The sequence below is a fragment of the Panicum virgatum genome, chromosome 3N, assembly GCF_016808335.1.
Source record: "Panicum virgatum strain AP13 chromosome 3N, P.virgatum_v5, whole genome shotgun sequence".
Classification (NCBI taxonomy): Eukaryota; Viridiplantae; Streptophyta; class Magnoliopsida; order Poales; family Poaceae; genus Panicum; species Panicum virgatum.
This window is the reverse complement of record NC_053147.1, coordinates 10,610,678-10,632,630: the sequence shown is the minus strand read 5'-3', so window position 1 is coordinate 10,632,630 and position 21,953 is coordinate 10,610,678. Positions and strand designations below refer to the sequence as shown.

The following is a 21,953-nucleotide window of genomic DNA, read 5'->3' as shown; positions in this document are numbered from 1 at the left end:
TACTAAACAAACCCTTAAAACTGTTAGTTAGATCTTGTTTACAGATTGCCTTGGGTTGGATCGTGTGAATCAAAGCAAAATTTCACCCACATGCAGGCACCATTATATCAAACTAGACTACCTTTTCATCATTGTAATCAATGAAATTCATATCTGGAGAGCACTATATATGGATCAAGATACGTGAGCTGGTTTTTGAAAAATCAGGGTGAAGTCACTTTTGAACAAAAGAACAAAAAAGTAAGTTGATCGGTTGCTTTGATTTGTCACAACTACTCCTTCCATTTCAAATTCCAAATTATAGGTCGTTTGAATTTTTTAAACTCAAATTTGACCTCTCGTCTTATTAAAAAATTCGTGCAAAATATCATTTATTTTGTTGTGACTTACTTTATCCATACAAGTTCTCGAAGAATAATTTTAATTTGACTATGATTGGATAAATTTTGAATAAAACGAGTGGTCACACCTATAATTTGAAATGGAGGGAGTAATTACCAACCAGACTTCTCCCTTCCAACTGACATCCGGTCCCACACGTTGAACCCCACATGTCAGGCACACCGACCGAGCGCGCACCTCGTCTCGAGCCGAGCGTCCGCATCCTCTAGAACACCTCCTCTCCCCTCTCTTCCTTTCCCGCTTTTTGCCTCCCCCTCTCCTCGCCTCCTCCGCCCCGCCCCTCTCCCGGCCCCGGCTAGGGTTTCCACCGCCGGCGACGAGGAGCTGGAGGACCCGATCGCGCCGCCGCTTCGTGGTGGTGAGCTCTCCCCCTCCTTCGCTGCGCAAGCCGATCCTCTTTATACGAGCTGTTCGCGTTCGCGGGGTTTGGTGCTCTGCTTGCTGGCGGGGTTGGGGTTTTCCCGTTCGGGTTTCTGGGTGAGCGTTCGGTTCTGCGAAGGCGCGTTTGGTTCGGGGACCGCAGGGCTGAGGCTTCGTGGATGTTGCGTCGTGCCTAGGCCTCTAGGGTTCCGTGCTTCCGTTCGGTGGTTGGGATTTTGGTTTTGTTTTTTTGGCGGTCTTTACTGCTGAAATGGAGGTCAGGAGGTGCATTGTTGATGATCGGAGTGCTTGCATCTTGTATTTCGGCCTTGATAGACTGCGCAGGGACAGGCAAGCAATTGGGCTACGAATTTGTGGGAAAAAATGATTTCCTTGTTTGTTGGTCAGCTCGCTGGTCCGACCAATGCATGCTTTTGGTGTTATGTTCTCAGAGAAGAATCAGTAGTTATGCCCTTTGTCGTGCTGCTGAGATTGATCTAGATCTGGTCACGTTGTGTGCTTTCACTGGCTTGCCTGTTTGTGTTGGAAATGGAATTGAGGCATGGTGGTAGTTTTACCAGTTAATAACACACTGTTTCCTGTGTTTCCTGTCGCATTCTGACTGATAGATTAGAATTCCTGTTACCCCTTAGTTTATGATACCAGATTGCCTATTTGAGAGTTGGTTTGTTGGTACAATGCTCATGCTGCTTGGCCCCAAGGTTTCCACAAATGTTTGTAATTGCAGAACATTAGGGGATGTGTATTGCATTTTATACCCTTGCATGTTGCCAACTGCAGTGATAAATCATACTCTGCTTGCCATTCGCGGGTTTCATCAGTGCCCCCTTTTTTTTTTTCCAGATTGACTGCATTCCATGGATCTTCAGGAGCATCACGACCTCATATTTGGAGAGGAGTTCTGTTTTCCCACTACCACAACTTACTATCCACCTCTTTATGCTCCAGCTGGTATATCGCTGTTTTTATTAAGTGATGTATGTTTCTGTTGACGTTCTGTTACTTAATCTGTTACCTTCTTTTAATGAATCTTATGAGTACAGGAATTAATGTGCCTACCCAGTTGTATCAGCACCAGACAATGTCAAGATGTGACAATCGAGCTCCAAATTACACGGTTTGCCCCACAGCATGCAATTTTCTTTCTTGATTCTTGGTGTTGCCTGTTGTTCAAATTTTAATCAGGTTGTCATAATCCTTGAACAGGGTCACCAGGCGCAAGGCACATCATGCATGTATTATGTTGTACCTGAATATGGGATCACCCATTCTCCCCATGAACCTCACCCTTTGCACCCTTGTGCTTTAGGCGATGGTAGGTTTGTCAGAACCCAAGAGTATCGAGCTGAAACTGTGGAGCACACATACCATCAGCCAGTTCCTGCACCCCACTGTGCTGCCCTTCCATCTGCAGCGGACATGACCCCAGCTACCACCGCTCAATCTCTTGCATACACCAATGGCCTGTTTGTCCCCGGCGGACATAAGCAAACTGTAGCTGTTACCTCAGAAAGGGTTGTTGCATGGAATCAATCGGTACAGCAAGCTACTACTTCTTCAATGGAATTTCAAGGCCATACTTTGCTACCAAAGGAACAACCACGTAGGCCAGCCCCATGGAAGCGACAATTCTCTGGTGAGGCCACAGTGCCAGCTAGATTTCCTCCTGCTCGACGGGTATGTTGCTGACCTCACTACGAACTCGTTAAGTTTTACTGCTCTTTTATGTCACAGTGCATTGACACAGCTTGATCCAATAAATTTGATTCCTGTAGTTCTTTCTACTGTCAATTAAACCCTGGAACTACTTAGAATGGATGATAAAAGAATATTTGTGTTGTTGGCTTGTTGCTGAACTGAAATTAGTGGGGTTCTCCATCTATGATGGCATATGTAGAACTACTCTAATTCCTACTGGTTGCATATATTCTTATTCATCCTTTAGACATGTCATTGCCATGATAGTATGGTTCCACACTACTGGAGTTTTCATGTATAAACACTTGTGTCTTGTTATGACATTATGTTGCGGTGAAATGACATGAGCCAATAGGCAACCTGTTGGGCTCAAAAGATTGTTCTTCTAGTTTTGTAGTGGTGGTAGTGTTCCCAAAGCATGATTTCCTGGGAAACAAGTTTGAGGCCTCAAGGCTTAACCTTTTATGTTATTGCCATTTTCTTCTCCCCCCCCCCCTCTCCTATATATACTAATATCAAGTCAGCACAGTTCCTTCTGTTCTTTAGGGAGAAAAAAGTTATGTTTTGTTATGCTGTCTTTTATGTATCGTGTTGACATATCTTCTGACTATCATTAGGCATCACAGAAGTCTCCGCAAGTGGCAGTTCCTTCTGTCCGGTCTTCACTGCATCCTAATCTGTCGTACAACAATGAAGTTACAAATGTTGGATCTGACCTTTGTAGGATGTTGTCAACTGAGAGATCACAACCATATGTAAGAGCCAGCGGCTATGCTAATCGAAGGTTGAGTTCCATGAGTGAGCAGAACAGAAGTAAAGCAAAAATGCCAATGGGTTCTATGTCCTCAGAAATAGTTGTAAAATCCTATACATCAAGGCTCCTTATTGGCAACCCAGAGGGTAAAATAATCATTAGGACTGATCAATATAACAGAGATGATTTCCAGGTGGTGTATCCAAATGCAAAATTCTTTGTTATAAAGTCCTATAATGAGTCAGATGTTCACAAATCTATCAAGTATGGTGTGTGGTCGACTTCCTCTGTTGGAAACCGGAAGCTGGATGCTGCATTCAGAGAGGCTCAAGCTATAGCTGCTAGTAGTTCTACCTTGTGCCCAGTTTTTCTGTTCTTTTCAGTGAGTTGATCTAAATTTAAGGCATTTGACCTCTTTCATTTGATTCCATGTTCTTGAACTTGAATTACTGAGTACAATAATATGGTCTCACAGGTCAATGAAAGTTTCAATTTCTGTGGAGTTGCTGAGATGGTTGGCCCTGTCGACTACCAAAACGACATGGATTTTTGGTGCAAGGATAAATGGACTGGCAGCTTTCCTGTAAAGTGGCACATCATTAAAAACATACGCAACTACACCTTCCGAAGTATCTTGCTGCAGAACAATGAGTATAAACGTGTGACCTGGAGCCGAGATACACAAGAGGCAAACTCTCTGTGATGCTTTACTAATTATTCCTCAGTCTGAATTCATTTGCTAAGATTGTTGTTTCACTTGTTATGCTTAGTTCAGAAACAAAAACTATCTATGCTTAGTTCACTGTTCTTTTAGCATTTGGTATAGAGCCGGCATATCATTTTCACATAAAATGTGATGCATAAATCAATAGTACTACCAAGTTTTGTTTCTTCGAACAAAATTGACATAGCAAAGGTTTTGTCAATTTAGCATTTTTGTTTTTGCAGCTTCGGAAGTGGCATACCTTGATCTGCTGTTTATCTTGGTCTCATCCTGCACCCTAACACTGCATTCCATTTGCAGATACACTACACTCCTGGAACAACTATGCTTGAACTCTTCAAATATACCAGAGCAGAGGGATGTGTGCTTGATGACTTCATGGTGCATGAGGAGAAGGAAGCAAGATGTAGACAACTCCAGAGGTTTAAGCTGCGCCCGGGTGCTCCACGTTTTATACCTGCATGGCATGGCCCTCGTACTTCACCTGTGCTGCCCAAATTAGATAGCATGCTGATGGACAGAATTGTCAGCGGGACAAACAATCTGACTGACAATCTACAGAACCTCAATTTGGACACGCACCATGGTTCATGGCAAGAATCTGGGAACCTCACTAGGGAAGCTTCCACAACAAACAAACAGAAAGAAAGCCATTGCTATGGAAACCAGGTCCATGAGAATCCTGTGAAGGCAAGACCATCTCCAACTCCAACATACCAGCCTGTGGCTTCAGACGTGAAATCTGCTTCAGCTGGAGAACAGCAATGCTGGAAGAAGGTTGATATCATCCCAACTGGAAAACCACAACCAGAAACTGTTGCCAGAGTGTCGTTGAAGGCACCACCTGAGGAGCATCGAAAAGAAGGTAAAAATACCTTGGTGCACAGTGCATCAGGAGCTCCTGAGATTACTTGTGAAGAAGAGAAGATCGTTGGGAAGCCCTGTTCACCTGCGTTTGATTCAACGACAAGCAAAGCCTGCTCAAAACCACTGCCTGATGCTGTTGCCATTGGGTCAATGCTTATCCCGATAACAACGTCCAATTAGTAGAACGAAAGCCTTTCCATTAATCCGCTCGGACCAAGGTATCGGTACTCGGTAGTAAATAGCATGGTTCTTTTACTGACTTGGTGGATTCGTGATAACCACGGACTAAGCAGCCTTCAGTCTAATCTGGGAAACTAGGAATCACTTACCTTAGGATCTGGAAGGTTAATGTTTTCTTTTGACCTTTTTCAGCATGGCTCTTCCTTTTGGATCTCCAGCTACCCTGTTTGGACCTTTTGGTTAGCCTAGTCTATTAAAGGAAAAAAAATGCAAGATGTGGTGATGTGCTTAACCTTCTGTTGAAGATGAATAGCGGAATAAGTCGAATGATCTTGCTATGTTGGTAAATTTTGTTTGCTGGAATGGTGTGCTGTTCATCATGCGGCTCATTGCTCTTTTTTTTTGTTTTTATACTTAAGTAAAAAGGGCTGTCATTGCTCTGAATTTGGAAATGGCTGGTATCTAAATTCTGAATTGAAATTCTCATGTATTCCGGCAGCACTACCTGTCATATCATATCACATCGGAAAGGAAAGCACCTGCTACAATTGATCTGATGTGGATAACTCTAGCCACAGACGCAAACTGGAGCGCCGCCGTTCCTTCCTTGAGAGGCTGGCAACACCACATCACATCACCTGTGCATCCAGAATTCCAGATGAGGTAGCGGAGGCTCGCTCTTCCCCTGCAGGAGCAGGTCGACGGCGGCGTTGATCTCCCGTCTTCCCCTGCAGGAGCAGGTCGACGGCGGCGTTGATCTCCCGCAGGCCGGCCTCGTGGGTGGCGAGGCGCCCCAGGGTGCAACCGTGCAGATCCCCGCACATGCCATGCACTTGCGGGCGAGGACGGGGAGGTCGGTTTGGGCTTGATCCCGCCGAAGAGCGATCCGGTCGAGGAGGCACCTGCCGTGCAGGAACTCCAGTCCAAGGACGGCAACCCGATGGGCGTGTTGCTCCGCTCCCGCCCGCCGCCGGCTGCTTCGCACCGCCTCGGCCATCACCCGCACACCTGCCGCCGGTTATCACGACGGTCGGGAGTGCTGCTAAGAAGTTGGGCCAGTTCAGGCCCCAATCGTGATGCGAGACTCACAGGCTGGGCTGCTTCTGGCGTTTAGCCCACCCGGTCCGTCGCCGATGACAGACTCCCGTATGTACCTACGGGCCAAATTGCAGGGAATTTTTTTTCCCTTCCCTTGTTATATTCCTTTTATTATTATTTTACTATACGACAGTGGAGAAAGCAGGCAGATGAGCGAATTCCGAGTCGCTTGATCTTGATTCTTTTACATATATCTCCTGATGACCCTCGAGCTTTCATGTGCGTGGCGTGGAGCTGAATAAGCGGCATTTCCTCATGTCCCCATCACCATGCATGGAGCCGACGACAGACAGAGAGACTCCGATCCGGTTTACAATAATGGAGGGTTTAGTGGCGCGTTTGGTATTGGTATATTTATAAAGACGAAGAAGACCAAGACTCTGCTAGGCTAGCTCTGCTGGGTTCCGGCAGGCAATACGATAGTGCCAGCAACGCGACCTGAGTAGCTAGTATACGGCCTGATTGTTTTTTCTTGGCCCGTCCAAGGAAGCAGCTAGCCACCATCGTCTCGTCCGTTGTGGTTGCTCTGGCGCCGCCATGCGATGCGAGTAGGTAGGCACCGGCGGTCTGGTATGGATCGAGATACTTGTATAACCTTATTGTACCTGCATGCTGGTACACTTGCTGACTTGGCCGTGTGGGGAGTGGTGGGATGATGACGCTGATTGGCTACCTGGTAGCAGGTGCGGGCAGGTTGCTTCCTCGCTCGATCTCGTAGCGTAGCTTGTTGCTGGTGTCATTGCAGGACTCCAGACTCTAGTGGCGTACTCTACTGGTAACTGGTGGTAGCTGCTAGTGATGCTACTCAAGCTAATAACCAACCACTCCCCGCTCGTTAGGTGAGGTATGAGGCGCTAACCACACCAGCCCCATTGTCGTGCGCGCGCCAACGAGATCGAGTTGGATCGATCAACGATCACCACCGGCGGCCGGGTGCCACCAGTTCCGTCTTCCATCACGCTACCTAGCCCGGCATGATTTTTTTTTTTGTTTCGTTGAAAATGGTGCCCAGCTAGCTAGGTAAATCCAGAGCGGATCCGGCCGGCGACGGCAGCCACGGCGTTGTTGCTTCGCACTTCGCAAGTTCGCAGCCTAGCTGGACTTGGCCTGGGCACAGTGGCTGGCATGATGTTAGTGGCTTGGCGGGTCCTGGATATTGAGTTGTGATCTAAATTCAGTTGTAGACGCATAAAGACCGACTTCGGCCTTGTGCTAGAGCCAAGCGGCATTGACGGTATCAATCGGTCAGTTGACGGTATCAAGTTGACGGTAAGTGAATTGACCATATTAGTCGGTCAATTGACCATATCAATCCGTCAATTGCTGGGTATGGTCGTATGACTCGTCAGGGTTTCATCTTTATAATAAGCCGCCGTTTGAGATGAGAAAATATTGCAAATCTCCGACGTTGTAACTAGCGCCCGTGATTTTTTCCTTCCATCTTGGGAGGGTTTTTCATGTTAAATATCGTATCTTCCGATTTTGCTTTTTTCCCCCATTGTTTCTTTGTCATCCGTTTTGTAAAACCGGAGGAGTGGAGTGTCGCTGAAGCAGCCGCATGCCCGGGTTCAGGCGCGGTCAAACAAAGCTCGCGCTTCCGTGAGCGAGCGGGGCTCCACTGGCGTAACCAACACTTGATGAGGAAGCCCGTATTAAGCTACATCCCCTAAGACTCACCGGCGCACGTACTCTCGCCATGCCTGCCGGTGAGTCTGGTGGTGGCGTCGGATGGACTGCACGTACGAGACGCGTCGATCGCTTCCCATGGTCTGTCCGCCCGACCTGCCGGCTGATGCGCCGTCGCCGTTGCGGCGGTTCGCGTGCGTCCCGGCCAATGGCGTACCCAATGGGTGGGCCATGTATGCCATGGCATACCTAAATATTTTGATCCACCTAGTAAATAATAGTGTCATTGATCAAATTAGTTAAGAGCTTGATTATCAATTTGTTGTGATAGACATAGAGTTGCTTTTCTTGTATACGTGCCTTCAATCCTTCCAACTCATTTGCTTCTTTTGATGCATAAAAGGTACGTAGACTAGCTGAGTGAAAGCGGTCGGGTGCTCTAGCCTAAGAAGGGGAGGTGATGAATTAGGCACTCTAAAAATCTTAACCTATGGCTCCAACTAGTTTGCACAAAACTTAATCTAAAACAAGCTATCTAGATGTGCAACTACGGTTCAACTTAGTGTGAAACCCTCATCCCAAAAGAGTTTAGCAACATATAGCCAATCCTATCAAGAAACTACTCTATGAAAGTAGAGGCACAAAGATTGCAATATGAAATGCGGAAGCTTAAAGGAGGGATGAGAGGAAGCGAACTCTCGGCACGAGGATTTATCTCGTGGTTCGGATTGCCACAAAGGCGCCCCTACATCCACGTTGTTGAAGCACTCACGAAGAGTATCGCATCCCGGCAATCAAGTCTCTTCCGTAAACACAATCACGGTCACCTTGATCCCGATCTTCACTAAGAGAGATTGCCCACGAAGGAGGGGTCTCCGTCCCCGCACAAAGTTGTCGACGCCGCTCCACACCAAGCCGGGGGGTCGTAGACTTGTCGGCGAGCCACCAAAACTCTAAGGATGGACGGCGCACCAAGATACAATTTTGGTTCACTCTAGAACCACAGCACAAGGATCTAAACCTTGCTTGATCACTCACTCAAGAGTTAACCTAACACTAACACTCACAAAGCTTGTGTTAAGGACTAATGATTTGATCTCTATGCTCTTGGATGGCTTGGAGGTGTTCTTGGATATGTGTGTGATGTCTTGGGACTCCAGCAATCTTCAAATGGTCGGGGAGCACATATATATAGGCCTCCAAGTCGAACTAGCCGTTTGTAGCTGCTAGCAGCTTTTCTGCGTAGGCATCGGAACTTCCGGTGCAGGGGCATCGGTTCTTCCGGTCACTCACAGCAACTGAAGTAGCCATTGGCTTCCTGACACAGCTGCAGCGACTCCAGGGACCATCGGTTAAACCGATGCATAGGGCGTCGGTTAAACCGGTCACTCACAGCAACTGAAGGCGCTCAGTCTTACACCAAAGCCAGGGCGTCGGTTCTTCCGACAACCATCAGATGCACCGGTGCTTAGGCATCGGTTCTTCCGGTGCTATTGGTTTCTGCAGAACTCATCCAATTTAGTGTTTTTTAGTTCTTTCTTCGTGTTTTGCTTTGTATGGCATTTTTACTTCATCCCTGAGATCTAGAAATGTTCACTCAACAAAATCATTAGTCCCATTGATTGCGTTGTCATACGATCACCAAAATCACTCGAAATGGCATAAATGGTGCCATGTTCGTTACACTGAGTTCTACCTTAACAACATGATTTGGTGAAACTTGATTTGCAACTTGACAATTATATTGATGATGTGAGACAAAATAATAGCTTCAAAGGCATGGTGGATCTTGCTTACCTCTCACTAAAGCTTGTGCACAAACAAATAGACACACGTTATATAATATAGTTTACACGCTTTTCAAATCGGCATGGCTTTTACCGATTTGCGATGACAAGTGTTGAAAGGGTATTATACCGTATAATAAGTGGAAAAAATATCGTGGCATACCTTCTATGAAATCCTAGGTTCGCCACTGGTCCCGGCCGGGGATTGCAGCCTCGCAAAGGAAGCCCGGCGAAACCAACGTCCCACCCGACATCCCGGCATTCGTCAACGACACCACCTCACCAAATTTCTTCAAAAAAAAAAAAAACACCACCTCACCAAAAGCAACCCTTTTTTGCCGAGAGTCCAGTGCCATCACCTACCGATCGTCGTGCTCTCGAGTGCCGAGATGAATCCGTCGATATCTCATGATCCACCGCGCTAATAATCAATGATCACCCGAGCGCTTATGGCATAATCATCCCCTTTCACATCCCATCACCTTTTTTTTCCTTTCCAGAAAGCAACAGATTAGTGACTAGATAAACGAAAAGGAGGGAGAGGGTGGCTATAATAAACAGAGCCACCGCCACCAACTCCCCCCCACATGTTTGGTGCAACGCGCCTTTTACTTTGTTGTTCACGTCTAGTGTGTATGTCTCATTTGAATGAAATTTTCCATTGTTTTCAAACTGTACACATGTTATTCTTCAATGAGCCGAAGTTGTTTTTACTTTCTTATGTCGCAAGTAAATGGAATATTTTGCAATTCCGACACTAGGCTCTCTTTGGAACGTAGGATTCTCAAAACACAGGAACGGGCCCTGTTTATTTCCCAAAAAATTATCAACACTATCTGTCACATCGAATCTTTAGACATATGCATGGAGCATTAAATATAGTTAAAAAATAACTAATTACACAGTTCAACTGTAAATAACGAGACGAATCTTTTAAGTCTAATTAGTCCATGAGTGGACATCAATTGTTAAATAACAACGAAAATGCTACAATACCTAAATCCAAAAACTTTCGCGAACTGAACACAGCATGAGGTTTACATGCTATAAAGCCTCACGTATTTACCTGCATTTTTCCCACTATAAAATCCTAATCCCTAAGAAATAAAAAAAAATTCGCAAAAACTTTTTGCACCTTTGACCACCAATTTAGAGTATTAAATAAAGTCTAATTACAAAACCACCTGCAGGACCCCTGGTAAATTCGCGAGACCAATCTAATGAGGCCTTTGACCACACGATTAGAGGATGATTACTGTAGCATCACTGTAGCAAATCATAGATTAATTATTGTCATTAAATTCGTCTCGAAAAGTTACCCCATCCGAAAAAAAATTTTACAAATTAATTTCGTTTAGTACTCTATGCATGTATTCATCTTTTTTAAAAAAAAAATTTGTGGTCTCAACCAAACACGGCCTGGAATAGCGAAAATCCTCGTGCTCCGGAGGTATCCTAGCCTCTCTCTGGTGTGCTGCTGCAGTGTGGTCGCTATATAAACACATGCTTAGCTCCGAGCACGCGCGCTGACACGCATCATTAATTCCGGAGGGGAAACGCACGCGGTATCCATCCAGTGGCTGGCTGGGTAGCGGGGGCGCAGCCGCGCAGGTGCAGGCGGGCGAGCGAGCTCGGCCATGGCGAGCGCGATGAACGGCGGCGGCGGCGGCGGGGCGCTGAAGCGGATGGGCCCGCTGCGGGTGCAGTACTACATCGTGATGGGCGCGGTGGCGGCGGCCGTGGTGCTGGCCACGCTGCGCTACATGCCGGGCCCCGCCGCCGCCGCCACCAGCAGCGTGGTCCGGCCGGGCGCCTCCTCCGCGGCGGCGGCCCCCGGCGCCGAGGCGGAGGCAGAGGCGGATGAGGGGGTGGCGGCGGAGAGGGAGAAGAGGAAGAATAAGGGGGACGGGGTGGTGCTGTTCAACTTCGGCGACTCCAACAGCGACACGGGCGGCGTGGCGGCGGTGATGGGGATCCGCATCGCGCCGCCGGAGGGCCGGGTCTACTTCCACCACCCCACGGGGAGGCTCTCCGACGGCCGCGTCATCCTCGACTTCATCTGTGAGCGCTCCCTGCTCCAATCCCCCATCTCCCTCCTCCTCCTCCTCCCAATTCCCCCGCTCTCCTCTGCTCCCGGCCGATGCGTGCGCACATTCCTCTGCTTACTACCAAAAAAAGAGAAAAAATCCCAACATTCTCCTGGCTGCGCCTGACCTAGGAATTACTGCCGGTCAAGGAGGATTAGTAGCAGGTTAATTACCCGGCCGAACGCGGCAGTAAATTTTACTTAAAGGGAAATAAATAGTATTTGCCTACACCGACGGCGGCCATGTTTGGCTGGTGGCTCTGCATCCCAGGCGCGAAATGAGCTAGAAGAGAATTTTAAGCCACAAACTCGGGGCCAATTAAATTTGCTCGAGTTCGTTTAGATCCAACACAAATCGAACCCGCACGCTCGGGGCCAAGTGTGACCTGGCAGAGTTTTTTTTTCCTACCGGATAAGGCAAGTCTCAATGAAGTTTTCATGGAGAGTTTCGTGATATTAAATATTATTAATTTTGCTGACCGAAGAGAAAAAAATAGAATTTTATGGGATGTAAGGGGAGTTTCATCACCATAAAATCCACTTGGTACAGTTACCTAGTTTCCAATCTAGATAACTGTGACCATAAAACTCCCATTGAGACTGGCCTAATATAATCCTATGCCAAGTACGCGTGCAAATACGCTTACTTGGTCTTTGGGAAAATTCTTTTTGTATAGTGCAAATACGTGTGGATGACCTGTGGGGCCATGCGGACAGATTAGGGGGTACAAACTAGTACTAGTACAAAGGTGTCGCGGCACGGAACACAACACTTTGACTCGGGGAAGCAGGGGCGGATGGCGTTCTCGATCGAGGTTAACAAATAAACAAGGCGCACGCCGGCAGGCAAGGCAACGATCGGAACATCCATCCGTCCCCGTCGACCACCGGACCGTGGCGCGGCGGCGGCGCGGCGGCTTCCCGTGCAACTGCTGCCTGCTGGGGCTGGCTTGCACTGGCAGCATGCAGGCGACCACGGCAGCAGGCAGCAGGAAGCAGCAATGCAAGTCCAGCGGTCTGGGCGCGGAGGGCAAACAGCGGAGGCGCCGAGCCGAGGATCATCCGATGGCCATCGCCGTCTCGCAAGCATCGCCACCCGGCCTGGGCGGCGAAAAAGAAAAAAAGTTTATTTGGCTCTTTTTTTTATAGGATTATTGGCTTTGGTGCTAAGCAAAGCAAGAGGTTCGGGGTGGTTGTGTTAGGCTGCTGATGCTGGACTGGTGATGGACGGGATGGAACACGCTGGATCACGCGACGCAGACAGCGCGCCCGCCCGCCTCTCCTCTGCCCACTTTGTTCGGTGTGCGTGGGAAGCCAACAAGACTCGCTGGTTGGCCGTCAGTCGCTGCTGATGGTTTTCCTTCCTCTACGCGTCCTCTCTTCTTGGCCACGTCCCGCACGTGGCCAATTTGCGAGTATCCTAAGCCTCCGCGCGCGTCCCCCAGGCTGTCTTGCCTTCGGGCTGCTGGCCGGGCCTGGGCCCCAGATCAGGCACAACCGCACAATGGCACTTTCCGCTTCAACTTACTAGCCACCACAACCAGGGATGATACTGGCTGGTAGATGTCAACCAAGCCGGGCCAGCACCTCAGACCAAACGCACGCAGGTAGGTCATGCGCCATCCCGTTTTTCTCGGGTCCGGAACGGCTCCTTCAATCCTGTAGTATCTTTTGGCTTCTGTTCTGCGGAATCATTTCTGGGCCACCTCCCGTTCAACGCAACCTGCCTGCTTGCCCCGCCTGGTGGCATACATTTGGCTTCCAAAGCTTGGATTACTCAGCTTGCCCATTGGCATTTATTAGTCGGAACCCAAGGATCTCGCGCGCTTGTAATCATAACTACCAACCGGTACAATGTAGTAGTACTTGCAGTGGACTCTACTCTTCAGCCAAAGAGTCCACTCCCAGCGAAATGCACCTTATTGCAGCTCACTACATTAGCCAACACCGGCAGCAGCACAGCAATGGTCTATGGACTGTGGCCACTTCTTTTACTTTTGTGACAAAAGGTCGGCAACTCTATTTAAGCACAAGTCTTTGTGCAAAGCGCCTTTGGGATCTGATGCAACAACACGATTGTGCTGTCATTGCCATGTGCAAGGGGGGATATTGTTGTTGCATTGTCTAAAAAAACGCCCCATGCATGTGCCATCTCGCTTTTTGGTCTTTTACTGATGCTGCCAAAGGCCAAAGCATTGCAGAACTTGGCTTTCTGGATGACAGCAAATTTTTCTCTAACTGAGTTTTTTGCTCTGACGTTTTGATCCAGGCGAGAGCCTGGGCACGCACCATCTGAGCCCGTTCATGAAGCCGCTGGACTCCAACTTCACCAACGGCGTGAACTTCGCCATCGCAGGGTCCACGGCCATGCCAGGGGTCACCACATTCTCGCTGGACGTGCAGGTCGACCAGTTCATCTTCTTCAAGGAGAGATGCCTTGATGCCATCGAGAGAGGTTTGCTCATTGCTTCTGGTTACAAGTTGTTTTTCTTTCTTTTGTGAACCATACAGCTTATTTACTGGTGATTGGAAACCTGTCCATCTTCACCCAGGTGAGAGTGCCCCGGTTGATGAGATGGGGTTCCAAACTGCTTTATACACCATGGACATCGGGCACAATGATATCAATGGCGTTCTCCACATGCCCTATGATGAAATGCTTGCCAATCTTCCCCCTGTAATTACTGAAATCAAGAAAGCCATTGAGGTAACGGTTACTCAGAAATCCTATATACATACATTACTTTTGCATCCGATGACTAAAAAAAAGAGAACATTGTCTGTAAGTAGGATTGCATTTTTCTGAACTCCCACTATTTCCGATCAGGAATCTTCTCAGGCACTATTTATTCGTAAAATGATCATCAAGTCCTTGTGAAACTGCAGAGGTTGCATAAAAATGGGGCCAGGAAGTTCTGGATACACGGGACAGGTGCGCTTGGTTGCATGCCTCAGAAGCTTGCTATGCCGAGGGACGACGACAGTGGTCTCGATGAGCATGGATGCATCGCAAGCATAAACAATGTTTGCAAGAAGTTCAATTCTTTGCTGAGCGAAGCCTTGGATGAGCTGCGCTTGACCCTTAAAAAGTCGGCAATCGTCTTCGTTGATATGTTTGCTATCAAGTATGATCTTGTTGCCAACCACAAGAAATACGGTAAGTTAATCTTTCACTATTCGTTCCTTTTGTCAGTATTTAACAGTGGATCATTCTTTAACACGGGAACTATCAGCCAAACACAGGAACTCTGTCATGCTGAAAACATTCTTTTTTTGAACCTGAGTCGTGCTGAAAACTACTAGTTGTGAAATCAGATAATATTGTTGGTTTTAGCTCTCAGATCAAATTTGCATGCCATTCTCATCCATGCATTTTAACACAGTTCTTCACGTTGTTTTCCAGGGATTGAGAAGCCGTTGATGACATGTTGCGGCCATGGAGGCCCTCCTTACAACTACGACCCGAAGGAAAGCTGCATGACTTCGGATAAACACCTGTGCAAGCTTGGTGAAAAGTTCATAAGCTGGGATGGTGTTCACTTCACCGATGCTGCAAACGGCATTGTGGCTTCCAAGGTGCTCAGCGGCGAGTACTCCATTCCCAGGGTCAAGCTGGCCAGCCTCGTCAGCACTGCAAAATCTGATGATTAATGGTGATATGGCATTCTAATTGGCCCTCCCTTTGGTTTCTCACAAGGACGATGAAGATGGAACCACTAACAAAACTGACCCCCAAAATTTAATTATTTCGAGGTTTTTACCTTACAGCCATCGTTGACAAAGATTTTCTCCTTTTCTTCTCCTTTTTGTATAATTGGGGCGAATGTATAGCCTAGGGTTTTAATACATGGTCATCCTTGTGTCTCTGTTCCATGTATGACTTCTTTTTTTCTTCTTCTTCTGAATTTTGGATCAATAAATAGAGATGAATATTTAACATGTTTTTGTGAATTTGCTGGATAAATTGAGATATCGATATCTGACATGTTGACACACGTATCATTTTATCAACGTCACACGACTAGAATAAAAGACATGTTTTCATGCTTGTCCATGGAACTGCCAATTTGTCATCAGAATGACACATCCAAAAGGGGAAAACAAAAGGACAAAAAGAAGAAAAAAAGGTGTAAAGCAAATATACATTCAAATCACTAGAAATGCTTAAGGGGGTAGGTTTTCCCGAAGACCAATCCATACAAACAATTACTAGGTATAGTGACAAAAAATTAAGGAAGACAGATCTATATGCAATCTGGCATTACTCTTGGTGAACTTAAGCACAGAACTCAATATTTCTCCTAAATTCCTTTAAATTTCAGCTTTCTAGTTTTCTGTTTCCATGGTTTTCCTTTGCAACTGTCATTCTCATAAGTGTGACTCCCAAAAGGGAAAGACAAAAAAGGACAGATAAAAGAGAGTGCACTGAAAATGTACTTAGTACTGTACCTTCAAAGCATTAAGGTAGTGGAGTACGGAGTATTAGACATAGTGAACAACCATATTGGAGACTTGCAATTACTAGGTGCAATGACCAAACTTAAATGAAGATGCATCCAAGCGTGAGGGCATGTATGCCGTTTTTGGAGTCTGAACTTGGCCTGGCCATGTCTGTCCACGTTTGCAGTGAAGAACTCTCTGGTTCCTCCTCCATGATCAGAATAAAGCCAAGTGGGTGCTAGATTACTAGGTAGCGAACAAATTGCAACCTTTGCAAGGTACATAACACATAATCATCAAGCTTTTTTCTTGGCATGACTTATTTCTGAACTTTATTTAGTGTTCAAGTACTCAATATTTCTCTCCGCTGTGGCAAAATTTCAGGATCTGCCACAAGGTAAAGGTGGCGCTGCAGAATTTTCCACCCTGAAGCGCCAATTGTTACATGAGTGGTGGGAAACGTTGCTTCGGTTTGGACAAGAAAGGTAAGTTAGGCTTATTACCATGCTGAAGTGGTCAGATGACACGAGCTCTGAAACTTGGAAACCTGTTCTATCTTAACAGCTGGTCTCATATGACATCAGTCACTATCATGCCTGTACCTGTCGCATACAATGATGCCATACACTTCTTCAATTCGGTTGGTGTACTGCAACTTCACACAATAGACACGACGATGGAAATTTCTGCCTGTCGTTTCTTTACTTTTGATTTTCCCCATTTATTTAAAATAAAAATTTATATGCATTTTCTGCTCCAGCAGAGAAGGGAACAATCATGCTGTACCTGGTGGAAACAACAAACAGATGGCCAAAACCGTCACTGAAGAGTTGGACCATACAGAAAATGAGAACATGCAAGTTCATATGTCAGTACATTAAAAATAAAAAAATGAAGTCCGTACGAGTCTGGCAATGTACCTGTGTGACTGGGTAAGGAGAAAATTGGAACCAGATGACATGGCCACCCTGTCTCCTCCTTTGAACAAGTCTAGATCCAAGCCATGTATAGCCACCATCACTCGTCAACATCCCCTCGGCCTCATCTAAAACTTTTGTTTACAGCTAACACACGATCTCAACAACTATATCAAATTTCCATAACCCAAAAGATATATGCCTAAAATAGTGCAGTATAGGTGTCATGTAGCTCAGGGCCACAGCCAAATTTCAAGAACTTCAAAATAGATGAATTTCTCTATTGTTGGGCTTTACAAAACCTATTATGACATGCAAAATTTTCAGTTTTTCACGGGACCTGTGAGAATTAAATTTCTTCATGTGAAATTCCTATAACTCCATTCTCAAACAGGCTTTAAATTGTTTTTTCTTTTGAAATATTCAGACTTCAAATTGTTTACTTTGTTTGGAGTCAACCATAACTTAACTTTTTTTTTGGAAATATCTGATCAATCACCTCCATGCCATGAGCAAATGAGCAAGTAAGCTCCATGTCCACTCACTAATCACTACCTGCACACACCAACCCCCCTAATATAAAATGACAACTATGCCCCTTAAACATGACATCTCTTCAGTTCAAAATAACAATAAAAAAGAACAAGATGAAATTTGGAATCTTGCAAACTATATATATGTGAACACGTATACTTTTCCACCGTCGTTGAATCTTGAGAGTTGAGAGACAAATATCCGTCGAGGAGGCGAGAGCTCGAAGGGGAGGCGAGACGACCGCCATGGCAGGCGCCACCAACGGCGGAGGCAACGGCGCGAACGGCGGCGGGAAGGTGATCAGCCTGCCGCTGCAGTACTTCTGCGTGCTGGCGGCGGTTGTGGTGGCCGTGATGGTGCTGTCGCTGGCCTTCATGTCGCCGGCGGCCATGGTGGCTGTCCGCCAGAACCTCGGCTCCGTGGCCGCCGCCTCCGCCGGCAGCAGCAGCAACAGCAGCGGCGCCGGAGCGGGAGGAGCACCGCCGGTGGCCCGGAAGGAGAAGGAGCAGGCGCCGCAGCGGCCGCCGGTGGTGCTGTTCAACTTCGGCGACTCGAACTCGGACACCGGCGGCGTGGCGGCGGCCGGAGGCATCCGGATCATGCCGCCGGAGGGCCGCACCTACTTCCGGCGCCCCACCGGGCGGCTCTCCGACGGCCGCGTCATCATTGACTTCTTCTGTGAGTTCCATTAATTGACCGCTTCCACCATTGAGAAATCATTTCGCCGCCCTGTTAGCTCTCTCCAATTAGCCAACAATCAGAGGACTTAATTGCACAGTTGATCACATGATTCTTGGGTGTGCTTTGCTATAATTTGGAAACGCTAGCTCGCCAATTGCACAGTAGCTTCCTCGTTCAGAGCCGTTTCGTGTAAAATTCCTGCGAAATTTCCTCGTATCCGAAAAATTCCGTCGTTTCAAACATGCTCGATTTCAAATTTGGGCTGCCAAATTAGATCAAGAAGAGCTACAACTAGAAGATGGTTGGTGGATGGCGGCTAACAAGTTGCACGAGGTCAAGGCCATGTTGCCGCCGATGTGGAAGAGGGATTAAAAATTGGCACGATTCGGTGGTTGGAGCAGCAGCCTCATGTGCCTGACAATGCCATCTCAGTCTTTGGTTCTTACCCCCATCCAATTCCTAGCTTGATTTGCTACTTTGCTAGGTGTAGCTGGCCATTGCTGGCCTGTTGAATAATGTTAGCTGCAGGGTTGGGAGTGAAAAATTGCCCTTGCTTGTCTAAACAAACTTGGTCTAGGGAGGGCGTTGGGGAGACTGGTTCCTCTGCTTTCCTGCCTCTTTCTGTGTGCAGACAAGGTGATGATGGGAGAAATAGGCAAATAATGGAAAAGGGCAAGGATTTTTTGACCAGTTCGTTTTGATGCTTTCTTCTTCACAAAAAGTGTGCCTTGCCAAATTCAAGCGTGATACGCCATGATTTAGGCACCAACCAAACATGCCCTGTTTTCCGGCACCCATCCGAGTACCAAACGCATTAGAAATGTATTGTCCTTAAGTTATAAGTTCGATGCACATCAGAAGAGATCGGACTAAAGACTAGGCCTGACCAAACGAATAGGATAATGTCAGTACTGTCCAATTACAACACGAGATGATGGTTACCTGTTCAGAGATTCTTTTTACTCCTATTTTGTCAGATGAGCACGTTTGCTGGGTCAACAGTTGACACCGGAACCCTGCAACTAATGCCGTGATCCGAGCATGGCAATGACAGGTGGAGCGGTAAACCTACCAATCAGCAGTCACATGGGTTTCTTGTCTGATCTGTAGACGATAGTGCTTGTACAAAATATTAGGAGTTCAGGGTGTGCAGAGAATCATTTAGTGACATGTTAATAATAGTAGTATTCATGCTATTTGTATTTGCCTGGTCAACTCTTCGTATTTACTGTGTTATTTTAAATGTAAAGGATTTTGATTTCTTAAAAAAATAAATCAGTCACCCACTCATACTGACAGTACACGTACCCCTTGATTATTTTGTTCATTTCACTTTAAAAATGATAATTTGCCTACCATTATCCAACCACGTATATGCAATCATGTGATAGTTCATGGTTCACATTTGACGTTTAAAAAATAGTTCTTTATTTTGGAAAAAATGCACAATTTTTTACCTCGGTATGGGTAAACTGGGAGAACAAAAGCCATTTTATAATGGTCCATGGATGCTTCATCAGGACAGGCTACACCTGTACTTTCAGTATGTGGTCTTGAAAGCTTTAATCTTCAAATGATCTTCTCAAGTACAAACATCGCATCTGAATATATGGTTGAGATCTGAGATGCACATGGTGGGGCAATTGTGCAGTATCTGTTCATGATCTTAAATGTAGCACTGGCACCACTCTTCATGCCTATTGTTCCTTCTGAGATGGCTCAAATTAGTGCAGCAAATCATTGCCATGTTATGTCTGGGCCAAGGTTTAGCGTTAAGCCGTCGAATCCGATTAGTAAATTTTTAAATAACAAGGACATTTCTGGATTTTGTCTATTCAGATGGCTGGTATAGAAATTGATGAGTTTAGTGATTTTTTATATACTAGTTACCCAGGGTGTGAACATCCGTGCAAAATTTACAAACCCTTGTCTGTGTAGAGGATTAACACATGGCAAACTACTCCTACCATGTTATTATTTGAAAGTCCAAGTGTTAATTTTCTCTTAATTTTGCTCATGTCTTAAGGTCATCTTTTCAGGTGAGAGCCTGGGCACACATGAGCTGAATCCATTCCTCAAGGGAATTGGTTCAGACTACAGCAACGGCGTCAACTTCGCCATGGCCGGCTCGACAGCGAGTCACGGTGTCTCTACCTACTCCTTGAACGTCCAGATCGACCAGTTCGTGTACTTCAGGCACAGATCCCTCGAGATGTTCGAACGAGGTTCGTCAACAGCATCTCTACACCATCACATTTATACTCACGATTTTTGCTAGAACATTGAAGACAAATCTGAACTCTGAACCTGAATGATGCTGAACATATGTCCTTTCAGGACTGAAAGGCCCGGTGAGCAAGGAAGGGTTTGAGAACGCTGTGTACATGATGGACATTGGTCACAATGACATGGTTGGTGTGGCGCACACACCATCCGATAAGTGGGACAAGAAGATCACCGATGTCATCGGCGAGGTCAGAAAGGCGATTTCGGTGAGTCGAATCATCCCTTTCAAAAACCTCAGTTTGGCAAAATTCAGTCAGTAACAGTGTACACTGACAAAGAAGCATTTCTTGGGGAGTAATTTCAGATTCTGTACGACAACGGCGCGAGGAAGTTCTGGATCCACGGCACCGGCGCCCTGGGGTGCCTGCCGGCATTGGTGGTGCAGGAGGAGAAGGGCGAGCACGACGCGCACGGCTGCCTCGTCAGCGTCAACCGGGCCGCCAAGGCGTACAACAAGAAGCTGAGCCATCTCTGCGACGACATGCGGTTCCACCTCAAGGACGCCACCATCGTGTACACCGACATGTTCGCCATCAAGTACGACTTCGTCGCCAACCACACCAAATATGGTATGAACGGCAGCAATGGCATACCCTCTTCAGTTTTGGTCTGTCAGAACCAGAAATTTTGTCGATTCAGGCAAAAAATGGGGCCAATTTTAGTTCTCGACATTGCGTCAGAGTTGGCTTATATTTTTGGTTGTTCTTCAGGGATTGAGTGGCCGTTCATGGTCTGCTGCGGCAACGGCGGGCCTCCGTACAACTTCAAGCCGGGGAAGCCCGGCTGCGGCGACCTATGTCCGCCGGAGGCGAAGGTGGTCAGCTGGGATGGCGTGCACTTCACAGATTTCGGCAGCGGGCTTGCGGCCAAGCTCGCGATGAGTGGCGAGTACTCCAAGCCCAGAGTGAAGCTGGCAAGCTTGATCCATGGCGGTTCCAAGAAAGCGTCAGATTCTTGATGCGGATCAATGAGTCCATGACCTTTGAATCCATCAACTATGGATGGGGAGCAGGGGATGAAGGCCGTTGTGGTTGGAGATGTTGCTTCGAACTGTTTCCTAACGTCGATTGACTCCTTGTACACAGAAGGCAAAGTAGCAATGGAGATGCTTAGTTACAAGCAAAAGTCGGGTGCCCTTGATTTGTGGTGCAGTCGTGAGAGTAAAAAGTTTTTGTACCTTGGTGTACGTGTATAGACTATTTATGATAGTTATTACGAGCTTCCATTGCTCCAAAAGGAAATATGGTGTGCCTTTTTATCTTACTATTACTAGTTGCAGACTCCATTAGTCTCCACATAAAGCCATCTAGGTGGATACTCTAAAAAATAGAAAAATTCTATAAATTCTCATAAAAATTAGAAACATCCAACCATCAATTCAACAACTCTAATTATAATAATCATAAGATCTGTTATATTTTCTAAAAATTTACCCACCACTGCCATTATGAAAATAGGCTAAAGTAACCCTCTAAACGTGTATCTAAATTAC

The 21,953-nt window shown here is 46.6% G+C and overlaps 3 protein-coding genes and 1 long non-coding RNA gene across 6 annotated transcripts; 3 read left to right on the top strand and 1 right to left on the bottom strand.

Annotated features, from left to right (window-relative positions):
* The first annotated feature begins 604 nt into the window (after nucleotides 1–604).
* LOC120667282 lies at nucleotides 605–5,386 on the top strand. 3 transcript variants are annotated; one of them, XM_039947373.1, is made up of 7 exons: nucleotides 605–760; nucleotides 1,627–1,734; nucleotides 1,827–1,900; nucleotides 1,990–2,460; nucleotides 3,099–3,617; nucleotides 3,711–3,840; nucleotides 4,258–5,386. In XM_039947373.1, the coding sequence occupies exons 2-7, from the start codon at nucleotides 1,641–1,643 to the stop codon at nucleotides 5,004–5,006; spliced, it is 2,037 nt and encodes a 678-aa protein (XP_039803307.1). In that variant the 5' UTR covers nucleotides 605–760; nucleotides 1,627–1,640; the 3' UTR covers nucleotides 5,007–5,386. The 3 variants fall into 3 exon arrangements, with proteins under 3 accessions (XP_039803307.1, XP_039803304.1, XP_039803306.1); XM_039947370.1 differs by having other exon boundaries at nucleotides 3,711–3,923; nucleotides 4,260–5,386; XM_039947372.1 differs by having other exon boundaries at nucleotides 632–757; nucleotides 3,711–3,923; nucleotides 4,260–5,354.
* LOC120667283 lies at nucleotides 4,474–6,135 on the bottom strand. Its single transcript, XR_005672120.1, has 3 exons — nucleotides 5,546–6,135; nucleotides 4,835–5,229; nucleotides 4,474–4,752 (listed from the first exon to the last, which is right to left on the bottom strand). It is a non-coding gene; the product is annotated as an uncharacterized LOC120667283 (long non-coding RNA).
* Nucleotides 6,136–11,042: 4,907 nt separating this feature from the next.
* Nucleotides 11,043–15,579, top strand: LOC120667281 (GDSL esterase/lipase At1g09390-like). The gene is made up of 5 exons (XM_039947369.1): nucleotides 11,043–11,578; nucleotides 13,873–14,058; nucleotides 14,156–14,310; nucleotides 14,490–14,760; nucleotides 15,007–15,579. The coding sequence occupies exons 1-5, from the start codon at nucleotides 11,155–11,157 to the stop codon at nucleotides 15,252–15,254; spliced, it is 1,284 nt and encodes a 427-aa protein (XP_039803303.1). The 5' UTR covers nucleotides 11,043–11,154; the 3' UTR covers nucleotides 15,255–15,579.
* Nucleotides 15,580–17,651: 2,072 nt separating this feature from the next.
* LOC120667280 (GDSL esterase/lipase At1g09390-like) lies at nucleotides 17,652–21,724 on the top strand. Its single transcript, XM_039947368.1, has 5 exons — nucleotides 17,652–18,172; nucleotides 20,215–20,400; nucleotides 20,513–20,667; nucleotides 20,766–21,030; nucleotides 21,172–21,724. The coding sequence occupies exons 1-5, from the start codon at nucleotides 17,740–17,742 to the stop codon at nucleotides 21,417–21,419; spliced, it is 1,287 nt and encodes a 428-aa protein (XP_039803302.1). The 5' UTR covers nucleotides 17,652–17,739; the 3' UTR covers nucleotides 21,420–21,724.
* The last annotated feature ends 229 nt before the right edge of the window (nucleotides 21,725–21,953 follow it).